We start from the raw sequence: 11,720 nt of genomic DNA on the forward strand, positions 1-11,720 counted from the left end.
GGCTTGAGCTCAGAGGCTGAGTACTGCCCTGGCTTCTTTTTGCTCAAGGCTAGTACTCTAACACTTGAGCCATCCACACCACTTCTGGCTTTTTCTGTATATGTGGTGCTGAGGAATTGAACCCAGGGCTTCATATATATGAATGAGGCAAGCACTCTACCACTAGGCCACATTCCCAGCCCCCAAGATACTGTCTTGAGAACTGAAATTCATGAAAAGGTAAATATTCAAGCTCAATCAATATGTAAAAGGTTCACCCTACCAAAATGGTTGATGTTTTACCCCCTTCCAAAGTAATCTCCAGGTCTGACAGGGCAGCGTCAACTTCATCAACTTCTTTGTCACTGTTATTCAAGTGATTCTCGGATGTCATGATGGACAGCTTATTGATATGATACTGAAACCAGAAACAACAATTTATTGAAATGACTTCTAATTATGAAATTTTAAAATAGAATCACTATCAGAATCTATATTGGGTGCTTAAAAAAATAATCCGAGTGTCTCTTCATGTATCCCAGGCTGGCCTCAAATCCTCTAGCCTCGGCTTCTCAAATGTTGGGATTGGAGGCTTGCACCACCATGTTCCAGTTAGTGGATGCTTAACATTTAATTTGAAAGAAAACTATCCAGGAACTACTGTGATGTGGAAGTAAAGGGTATGGCACCTAATATTAATATCATTAACCTGCTAATAAACATTTACCCACAATCAGTAGCCTTTCCATATATACAAATGAATTCATAATTTGGAGGCCTCCAAGACTTAAGAGAGAGTTATCTAGTCTTCTACTAAAAGTTCAGCAGAGATCTTTTTTTCTCCTTTTCGCCCTTTTTTCTTTCTTATTTTCAGGGCTGTCATCCCTACGTCGTCTCGAACAGGGCTTGGTAAATATGAACACTGAGTGAATGAGCAGAACCTGCATAGTCTTGTAGAGATGGCTTAACATTGGTTGCTTTACCTTCTACTACTACCTAGAAGCAGAAAATTAACCCTGATTGCCTTATACTACCTACAAACAAACAAATAAACAAAAAACCACCCTTCTGGAATCTGCATTCATATCAGTGGCTCAGGTTACTCTGGAGCAAAGGTCTTTAGGAATCATACCAGTGGAGTCACGGCTAGGTACAGGACTTGTTATAAAATCCAGCTTTGTCTCAAAGGTATGTGGGGAATCTTTTTAACATAAGGATCTGGATGTCTCAACAAGAACTTGGGGCATAGGTCATCTCTGAATAACAAACACCAGGATCTTTTCACCATACTTGCAAAGTTTCTTCCTGGTGGTAGTGGATGGCTTCTGGCCTTTGGGTCTGGTCTTTGAAGAGGCGATTTGCACTCCAAAATTCTCTCACTGAATCTGTGGATTCTAAAATGCTCCAGTGAGCTGTGCTCTGAGACTACCCTTCAGTTTCCATTAATCCAATCACTAGTGGCTCTATGCCAAGGGGAGAGGGGTTGCAGCACATTTTCACAGCTGCACAGATATTTATTTAATAGATACTTTTTGAGGACCTATTATGTGCCATGCTCTGTATGAATCTAGAATATTTTTGAAATAAAGATAAAAGACTGAGGCTGGGAATATGGCTTAGTGGTAGAGTGCTTGCCTAGCATGCATGAAGCCCTAGGTTGGATTCCTCAGCAATCCATAAACAGAAAAAGCCAGAAGTGGTGCTGTGGCTCAAGTGGTAGAGTGCTAGCCTTGAGCAAAAAAGAAGCCAGGGACAGTGCTCAGGCCCTGAGTCCAAACCTCAGGACTGACAAAAAACAAAAAACAAAAAACAAAACAGTAGTCTTTTACATTTTTGGTCACTGGCAAAACTTCCCCTAGAAAATTTATATGCTTTTCTTCAAAATGAGAAAGATGTAGGTTGAAATTTTTAAAGAAAGTAGGGACTCAATAAACTGCTCCAGGATTTAATTCAAGAACTCTGGTAGTCTGAATCACCCGGCAATAGTTTAGGATGCTAAGCCAGTTGCTTAATCAATTCTTTTTTTTTTTTTTAATTTTTTTTTTTTTTTTTTGGCCAGTCCTGGGCCTTGGACTCAGGGCCTGAGCACTGTCCCTGGCTTCTTCCCGCTCAAGGCTAGCACTCTGCCTCTTGAGCCACAGCGCCGCTTCTGGCCGTTTTCTGTATATGTGGTGCTGGGGAATCGAACCTAGGGCCTCGGGTATCCGAGGCAGGCACTCTTGCCACTAGGCTATATCCCCAGCCCCGCTTAATCAATTCTTGATCACCTGGCAATAAGGCTTTTCCAGTCTCTTTCTTCCTCTTCCATCATGCATCTAGGGAGAACTAGCTATTCTTGCTTCCTAATGGCGATATTTTTGAATTGTAACTGATCTTTGCTGGATGTTTAAGCATGTCTCAAAGATGAAGCCAGGCAATGGTGCCTCACACCTATAATCCAATCCTATTTACTCAGCAGGCTGAGAGCTGAGGATCACAGTTTGAAGCCAGCCTGGGCAGGAAAGTCTGTGACATTCTTATCTCTAATTAATCACAGAAAAAAAAATCAGAAGTGGAGCTGTGGTTCAAAGTGGTGGAGTGCTAGCCTTGAGTGAAAAAGTACAAGACAGCCCTGAGTAAGCCCCACAACCAACAACAAAAATCGTCACAGTGAAAGCTCTTCCTGAATATCAGCTTTCTTTCCTGAACTTCTCTCTAAAGACTGAAGAACATCATCAACTGTATCTGGACTAGAATCCACCACAGAGAGAGAACACTGGCCAAAGCCTAACTTAGATAGCAATTTTTTTTTTTTGCCAGTCCTGGGGCTTGAACTCAGGGCCTGGGTACTGTCCCTGAGCTTCTTTTGCTCAAGGCTAGCACTCTGCCACTTGAGCCACAGTGCCACTTTTGGCTTTTTCTGTTTTTGTGGTGCAGAGGAATGGAATCCAGGGCTTCATGCATGCTAGGCAAGGACTCTACTGCTAAGCCACATTCTCAGCCCCAGATACGAGATTTTTTTTTTAATTCACACTGCTTACTATTTTATAAAAAAAAAATTGCAAACAATGCTGTAGGAGATATGTAAATTTCAAAAGTGCTGCATCTTAGACTTAGTTGGCAAAGCTGACACTTAGCAATCAACACCAGTTTACGTTTCCATCTAGAAACCAGATACTATAAACTGTGAAACAACAACAAAAACCTTTCCTATGGTTTCAATAGTTTATATGTAAGATTGTAAAAATGAAAGAATAAGAGAATAGGCTGTATAAGAATCCTTCCCTTTCAGTGTGCCTTTTCTCTTCACAGCCCCAACCCATGGCTCCCCAGGCTGCCACCCACTCCCCACGTGGGGACTGGCTGCTGAACCTCATCAATGGAGAGCAGCCTCGGTCCATATGTGACATTGAAGAAGGATAATGAATTAAAATAAGTGTTACAGTAATTCCGAAGCAGGTTAAGCAAGCAAGAATCACAACTAGAGAAACACTGGTTTAATCTAAGGACAACATTAGCTGCCAACTTCTTAACGATTATTGCTTTAAAAGCACATTTATATTTAGGTTCCTGAAATCTTGTCACTTAAAAGACACTCCTTCCCCAGCCATTCATGAAATGATGGGGTAAGCATCACCTCGGAAATCTGACTTTAAATCCAATGGGCATCTTTAAGCTATTATACATAGGGTGGAGGGTAACTTTTCCCTTTAGAAAGCAGAAGAGTTAACCAAATATACTACTAAACTTTTAAATAATGCAACTTAATTTCTGTATTTAGCTTTTCAAAAGTGTCTGTTCACTATCTACATAAATAGTAAAAACTATTACGCAATGGTACTAGCCACCAAGTTATTATTTTAAACCAACCTCTGCCCTGCCCCCACATGTCCCATTTACTAAATCTTCTCAACTACCTGCAAGGCTGCAAACATCATCATTTCCTCTTCCGTGCATTCAATTTCTTCTAGGAGGATGGCCCACTTGGCCTGCTCATAAAGCTGGTTGATTCTGATTGCGTCATACTGAGGAGCAAAAAGAAACACTTCTGTAATATATTATCCTTTAGCATTAAAGTCTTCAACTCTGAATATTTTTAAAGCTTCACAAGAAAAAGTGAGTATATACACTCTGAGCAAGACTATCTCAAACAAACAAAGAAAGAAATCAAACTTGTAGGTATTAAAGTAAGGTAGAACTATAAATTGCTTTTCAATAATTTTATTTAGACTTTGCCACAATAAAATATACTATTATTATTATTTTTTGTTTTGGTACCAGTACTTGAATTTGAATTCAGGGCCTCATACTCTCACTTGGCTTTTTCATTCAGGACTGGCAGTCTACCACTTGAGCTATGTCTCCATTTCTGTTTTTTCTCCTGGCTATCTGGAGGTAAGAATCTCATGGACTTTCCAGCCTATGTTTGCTTTGGAACCATGATCTTCAGATCTCAGCCCCTTGAGTAGCTAGAATTGCAGGCACAAGCCACCAGTGCCCAACTAAAATTATTTCTTTATATATTCTTTATGTATCTCTATTATACATTCTTACGGTGTATGTGTATTGTATAATAATGAAAGTTTGACATGGAAGCTTCTGTAATCCTAAGTATACTTAAGGAGGTAGAGAACAGAACTGCTGTTTGAGGTCAGCCTCGGCAACAACTTTTCAAGACTCCCATTTCAACCAACAAGAAGCTAGGCTTGGTTGCATAAGCCTGTCATCCTACCTACCTGGGAAGCATAAAATGACTGAGGTCTAGGCTGACCTACAGTAAAATCTTACTCAAGACATAACAAAAGCCAGGAACTGACAGCTCATGTGGGTAATCCTACCCTGGAGGCCGATATCTGAGGATGGAGGTTCAAAGTCCTGCAAGAAAGTCTGAGAAACTCTTATCTACAATTAGTCACCAAAAAGCCTGAAGTGGAGCTATGGCTCAAGTAGCAGAGCACTAGCCTCAAGCAAAAACCCCCACCAAAACACAAAAAACAAACCCAGCTCAGGGACAGTGTGCCCATCCCCTAAGCCCTAAACTCAACCCCAAGAACCAGCACCAAAAAACAACAAAACAAAAAGATAGCAAAAACCAAAGGGAGGGCTGGGAGTGTGGCTTAGTGGTAAAGTGCTCACCTAGCATGCATAAAGCCTTAGGTTCGATTCTTCAGTATCACATAAACAGAAAAAGTCAGAAGTGATGCTGTGGCTCAAGTGGTAGAGTGCCTTGAGCAAAAGAAGTTTAGGGGCAGTGCCCAAGGCCCAGAGTTCAAAAACCAAAGGGGACAGGAAGGGCAAGGCTCTGAGGTTTTAACCCCAGTACTGCCAAGAAATTACAAAAAACAATGCAAGCACATAATAAAATTTAGTATATTACAATCTAGAGTATACCAGCTATGAAAAGGTCTGCAGGATAGTCAAGAGAGGTTTTCCCTAGCATGAGCAAGAAGATTTCAAGGATCTGTTCCAAGTCCTCTCTGGGGAAAATCCTGATCTTCCTTGCCAAGCTAAATCTCACCTCAAAAGCAAAGTGCTAATAGTAGCACAGATGATGCCAGTCACAGAAAAACAGGTAAGACTTGACTATTAGATAGGAAAAGGTTATATAAGGCAGGGGATAAAGCTCAGTGGTAGAATGTTTGCCTAGCATAAATCTTTTGCCATATAATTAGTAATCCAAAAGTAATATGTGAGGTAAAGTTTCAGAATTTTTCTTTCCTTACAGTATAATTGAAGAAAGGTGCTAAATAAAAAAAGAAAAGAAAAAAAAACCCTCAACTTATAACAATTCAGTATTAGTAGCTAGCTGGACAGAGAGAGGAAATAAACCCATCCCTTCAAACCCTTGGTACCTTTGGATTCAAATCAAAAAAGCTGTAATACTTGAATCTCAGCAGCAAGGCCTCATTTTCCTTCACATCTTGCTCCATAAGAGATCTTGAGGAATCAAGCCACCTGTGCCGATCAGTACGAATAGCATACAGAATTAACAAAATGTTTCTATCTCTAGCTGGATAAATTCTTCAATGGTACCTACACCTTTTTCAAAAAAACTTACCCTTGGTTAATTTTTGCTTTATCAAGAAGAGCTTGAGGCTTGAACATTTTTGCCAAGATTTCTGGTGATGTGATTGGTTGACTGACTGCAAGTATACCAGGATTGCCTTCCGAAAGAGCACTGTCACCAAACCATGCAGAAGTTGGTGACAGGGGGCTTCCATCATGAGCATCATAAGTGGGAGTCATTGTTCTACTATAAAGTCCTGGGCTTGAATATATACTTCCTAAGAAGTTACAAGATAAAAAGGCTATCATCAGTATGAAATAAAGAATATTAGTTTTCACTAACAACACATACTACAACATAAAACACAATGTAAAACACAAACTTCAATCTGGAAAGAAAGCTTAGCACATTATTTTACCTGTCTGCAAAGCATACTTGACTAACTCCACTTGTACAGCATTAGATCATGTCAAAAAAGCCATAAAAATATCACTAAGGTAGCAGAAATTGTGAGGAAAAGTCGATTCCAGGGAGTTAGAAAATAAAGGGTACAGCTGAAGCAGACAGACCAACACTTTCTGCATTTAACTGTGGCAGGCTCACCTTTCAGAGGACCAATGTAAAGAACATCAGTGCCTATAGGAAAGGAAAGAAAGGAATTCAGAGGTAAAGGAAAGACAATGTTAAGAGGACAGAAACAAAAGATTGAAAAGAAAATGGGGAAAAGGAAAAACAGATTGTTCCTGCTTGTGAATTGCAAACTGACATTTATGTATCTGAAGTATATTTTGAGAGAAGAATCTTAAGACAAGAACTGTGACTCATGCCTATAGCCCTACAGGCCAAGATTGGGAAGACCATAATTTATAGCCCCTGAGGCAAAAAGACACCCATCTCAACTTCTAAAAAGCTGAGTGTACTGATGCATGCTGATCATCCTACCTATAAAGTATAAATAGGAAGATTACGGTCCAGGCCAACCCAGAAAAAAAATGTTCAAAAAATAACTAAAGAAACAGAAGAGTTGACTGGGGGGCATGGTTCAAGTGATAGAGTGCCTGCCTCTTAAGTGCAAGGTTCTGAATTCAAACTTAAGTACTATTAATAAAAGAGTCTAGAGAGAAAGAGAATAAAGAACCTCAGACACTCTAAGTTAAGTCTAAAGTAAAACAAGTAATCCCAAAGAATGAAGTTGTGCTCTAGTCAAGTATATAGTGAAATGTCTTCAACATATATCATCTTTTAAAATCCATTCTGTTTTAAGATAGCTCAATGTAAATATATTAGGTGAACAATTTGAGAGTTACTATTTTCCCAGCGAATAGCCAAACTAGTTTCAATAGATTTAGAAATAAAGTATTAACACAAGAGGGTGGATAGGATTTTGCCTTGAAAGAGGCTAACAAAGATAAATTTTAGGGCTGAGGATATGGCCTAGTGGCAAGAGCACTTGCCTCTTATACATAAAGCCCTCGGTTCAATTCCCCAGCACCACATATACAGAAAATGGCCAGAAGTGGCACTGTGGCTCAAATGGCAGAGTGCTAGCCTTGAGCAAAAAGAAGCCAGGGACAGAGCTCAGGCCCTGAGTTCAAGGCCCAGGACTGGCAAAAAAAAAAAAAAAAAAAAAAAAAAGAAATTTTATATTCCTCCTGAGGTCTTGTTTTATTTTAAACAATTCCTCAACATAATAGGAGTACAGCATTCAGTCAAGGCCACATAAACATAAGCTTGTAAAATTAGTCAATATGTTTCTTCACTTAAACAACAGAATTATGGAAATGAAATTTATTTAAGACATTTTTTTAAGTTCAAAGTAATACTGGGTAAAAACATCTCCCCAAATTCTAATTTCTGTTAAATTGTATCTTGTCCCAGGTAGTCAAAAATTTTTAAAAAGTCACAGAAGGATAGAACTTTGTTAATGGATAATGGAAAGAAAAGCTTTTCCCTATTACCAAAGAGAGGAATATGCTTAAGAATCCCTCTCCTTCCTAACTTCCACTTCTGTGGTGACTGAAGCAATGATGGGTGGAAAATGGTGATAGTGGAAATGGTGCTATGGCTCAAGTGGTACAACACTAGCCTTGAGCACAAAGTTCAGGGATAGAGCCCAGGCCTTGAGTTCAAGCCCCACAACCAACATCTCCCCCAAAATGGAGGTTACAGATTTTTGCAGTTAGCACAACCTAGTAAACTAGGAAGAGTAGGCAAACTAAAATCCAAAGGAGTTTTACTGAAAATAATTCACTCTCTTACGAGGCACAGGATATCTGATTCAATGTTCCTCTTATGTGTTCTTCTAGTCTTAGTTCTAACACAATTTGTAAGATCTAAACATGAAAGGAAAACTGTGAATCCTCTTTCTCAACACTAAAAGCACCACATTGGGACAGTCAGTCATGGTGACTTTCAAACTTAAACTTGTGTGATACTCCACACAGGTATGACATTTCCCTAGCTCAGCTTGACACAGAGTACAAAACATTACTTTCTAGTAGGAATTTGATGATTCCAAAGTTTATTAAGTAAATCTTTTGCTAAGAAATGTCAGGACATGAAAGTGGCACTGCGGCTCTGGTGGTTAAAGCCTTGAGTACAGAGATGCTTAGGGACAGAGCCCAGGCACCAAGTTCAAGCCCCGGGAACAGGTTTCAGCATATTGAAAACTTGTTCCTTAGTATGATGAACTACAACTACTACTCAAAATGGTGTCAAGCTAGATATTAATCAGTTTTCTTTACCTAAAGTTTCTAATAGAGAAAATGTTTTCCTAAGTCACACACTGAACAGAACTAGACAGCCACCAAGTCCATCCAAGCCTCTTCCCATTCAAGTTGCCAGGACCTGAACTTTACACTTCATTTTTCTCACTTCCAGGTTCCTACTGTGGGCAGTAATTCATTTAGTGTCCCCAACAACTTTACTTTCATGTTAGAGGTTAAAGAACCTGCTCAAGGTCAAGAGCTCTGCAGTTCCCATGACATAAATCTGCTAGCCCTGCTGGCTTGCAGCTAAACACACTCATCCTGTATATAATTCATTTGAACCATTTCCAGCTGGTGTGCATCACTTACAATCCCGTTACCACGTCACTAAGGCAAGCTTTACTGCACCATGCCCAGCTTCAATGCTCATTATAACATATTGATTTGTTCATTTTGTAATATGCTCAGAAAACAATGGCTCTATAGTACACTAGATAATTTAAAAACCCTCCAATGTGATCATGAAATATCTTAGCGGTCTCTCTCCAATGAATTGATTTAACTGATTTATACATTGCACTTTTTTCTTTGCCAAGTCATTCTTTATTAGTATCACCCTTTCTCCTTGAATCTTTCCATCAAAGTTCTAGCAATTGAAACTTAACTGCTCAACTAACAAACTTAATTCCCTAGTTCATAAAAAATATACTGTACTAGGATAATTTTGTTTCCTGTCTAAATTTATACGTCCTTTTGGCATTTATATATTGCCTCCTTAAATATTGGATTTATGAACGACCTTCCTTCCTTCCTCCCTCCCTCCCTCCCTCCCTCCCTCCCTCCCTCCTCTCTCCACTCTTCCTTCTTTTCTTTTGCGTGTGCAAAGAGCTGACTCCAATTAGAGAACTATTCTTTTTGACACTTTGAGCAAGAGAAATCAGGCTTCCTCTTTACTGCTTTATCTATTAACACATGACAACAACTAAATGAGTGATGGTGAATCCATGACTGAAGAATGATTCTGAGTGATACTATCTAACTTGACCATGGTCCTGACCAATAGGATCCATCCATTTATCCTAAACCAAAAGACACAGTCAGCCCCTTGGTTTGTCAGACTCACCTGACCCAGGAGTGATAAGGGGCCCTTCTAGTTCAAGGGCCTCATCTTCGGACTGATCATCAAGCTTTTTCTTTTTTTTCTTGGTTGGATCTCTGGGTTTCTTTAAGAGAGAAAGTTCTTCGGGGTGTCTGATATCTGTTAGAAAATACAAATTAAATAAAAAAATAAACATTTTTATATTTAGTACATCCGTTTAATCTATTTCAAGATAAGAGCTTACCATTTCCTGTTGTGTATATCTCTATCTGAATTCTGTCAGACACTGATGGCATATGAAGACTGATGTATGGCACTTTTCAAAAAGAATCTGTAGTGAAAGAATATTTGGGGGCTGGGAATATGGCCTAGTGGTAAAGTGCTCGCCTCGTATACATGAAGCCCTGGGTTCGATTCCTCAGCACCACATATATAGAAAAAGCCAGAAGTGGTGCTGTGGCTCAAGTGGTAGAATGCGAGCCTTGAGCAAAAAGAAGCCAGGGACAGTGCTCAGGCCCTGAGTTCAAGCCCCAGGATTGGCAAAAAAAAAAAAAAAAAACAAAAAAACAAAAAGAATATATGCCTAGGCTGAACAAGGTACTGGATTCAATCCCCAGCCATGAGAAAAATTTTTTTTAAATCACAAACACTCTGTGTGTGTGTGTGTATGAGAGTATGTGTGTGTGTGCTTGTGCATACGCACCAGTCATAGGGCTTGAACTCACGCTGTTGGCACTAGCCCTGAGCTTTTGTGCTCAAGGCTTTGAGCCACAGCATTATTTCTAGCTTTTTGGTAGTTAATTGGAGATAAAAGTCTCACAGATTTTCCTGCCTGAGCTGGCTTTGAATTATACCACAGCACTCTTAATTCATTATTACTAGTAAATATTAGAAGCTTTATTTATATATTGGCTTTTTATCTAAGGCTAGAAGTCAAGCTTTATATTACATGTAGTCCTTATACATTTTGTATGTCATAAGGTACACATAATACATCCAGTAAGTGTAATTTTCTTTATGATCATGAGCAGATCTCAATTAACTCATTTAAGCTTTTCTATTGTGTACTGGATGGTTTCAAGTTTTTTGTGTTGTTTAGGCTCTTCCCTCCCAACTCTTTGCTTCTGCATCTATTTTCATTTGAATCTGATAAGAGGCAACATGGTTAAGTAAAATTAACAAAAGAATGACCCGACAACATGGGAATTTCTTACATATTATGCACCATGTTCATGAATTGCAAGACTCAAGAAGCTGTTTCTTCCCACACTGAGCTAAAAGAATCAGTGGGATCTCAGACAAGCTTCCAACTTTTTCTAGGTAGAACTCAACAAAGAGATTATAGATGTATATGGAAATAAAAACCATCTTAGAAAATTTAAAGCAATATTTAAAAAGAACAAAGTTGGAAGACTTAATGAGCGACACATATAGCTTTAAAAAAGAACAATTAAATAGCTCTATGTGCAAGAATTCCAAATGAATGCTAGACCAAATATAACTGACCAAACAATAAAACTGAAAGAAAAATAATCAGATTTCTTAAATAAACAAAAAAAAGATAAAAATTTTCCTTTATTAATAAAGTGAACAAATATTGGGCCAAAATATTTGCAAGTACATATGAAGAATCCATACAACCCAATTTATAAGAACAATGGGCAAAAGATATGCTAAGGAACTTCATCAAAGATTGCACTATACTCTCATCAAAGTGGCCAGCATTTAAAAGACTCACAAAACCCAATGTTAGGTGTCATGATACAATGGGAATGTGGAGGAGGAACTGGAATGCAGTGTAAATGCAAAATAGGACAATATGAGTTCAGTATTTTCTTATAAAAGTAAAATGCATTTACCATAAGACACAGTTTTTTCTAAGGAAAATGAAAACTATCACAAACGTGAAGCCTACAAATAACAAAAATGGATAAACAAAAAAATGTGA

At 38.7% G+C, this 11,720-nt stretch overlaps 1 protein-coding gene across 2 annotated transcripts in view; it reads right to left on the bottom strand.

The window, feature by feature from the left end:
- The window catches only part of Fermt2 (FERM domain containing kindlin 2), a 69,719-nt gene that overhangs the window by 15,628 nt on the left and 42,371 nt on the right, over positions 1-11,720 (bottom strand). For both annotated transcript variants that reach the window (XM_048362985.1, XM_048362986.1), the window contains exons 4-8: positions 9,797-9,931; positions 6,017-6,242; positions 5,811-5,913; positions 3,876-3,983; positions 263-397 (exon numbers count right to left, since the gene is read on the bottom strand). In XM_048362985.1, the coding sequence (XP_048218942.1) occupies positions 263-397; positions 3,876-3,983; positions 5,811-5,913; positions 6,017-6,242; positions 9,797-9,931 (707 nt within the window). The remainder of the gene's footprint in view (positions 1-262; positions 398-3,875; positions 3,984-5,810; positions 5,914-6,016; positions 6,243-9,796; positions 9,932-11,720) is intronic.

Source organism: Perognathus longimembris, chromosome 14 (genome assembly GCF_023159225.1).
Source record: "Perognathus longimembris pacificus isolate PPM17 chromosome 14, ASM2315922v1, whole genome shotgun sequence".
In the NCBI taxonomy this organism is placed as follows: Eukaryota; Metazoa; Chordata; class Mammalia; order Rodentia; family Heteromyidae; genus Perognathus; species Perognathus longimembris.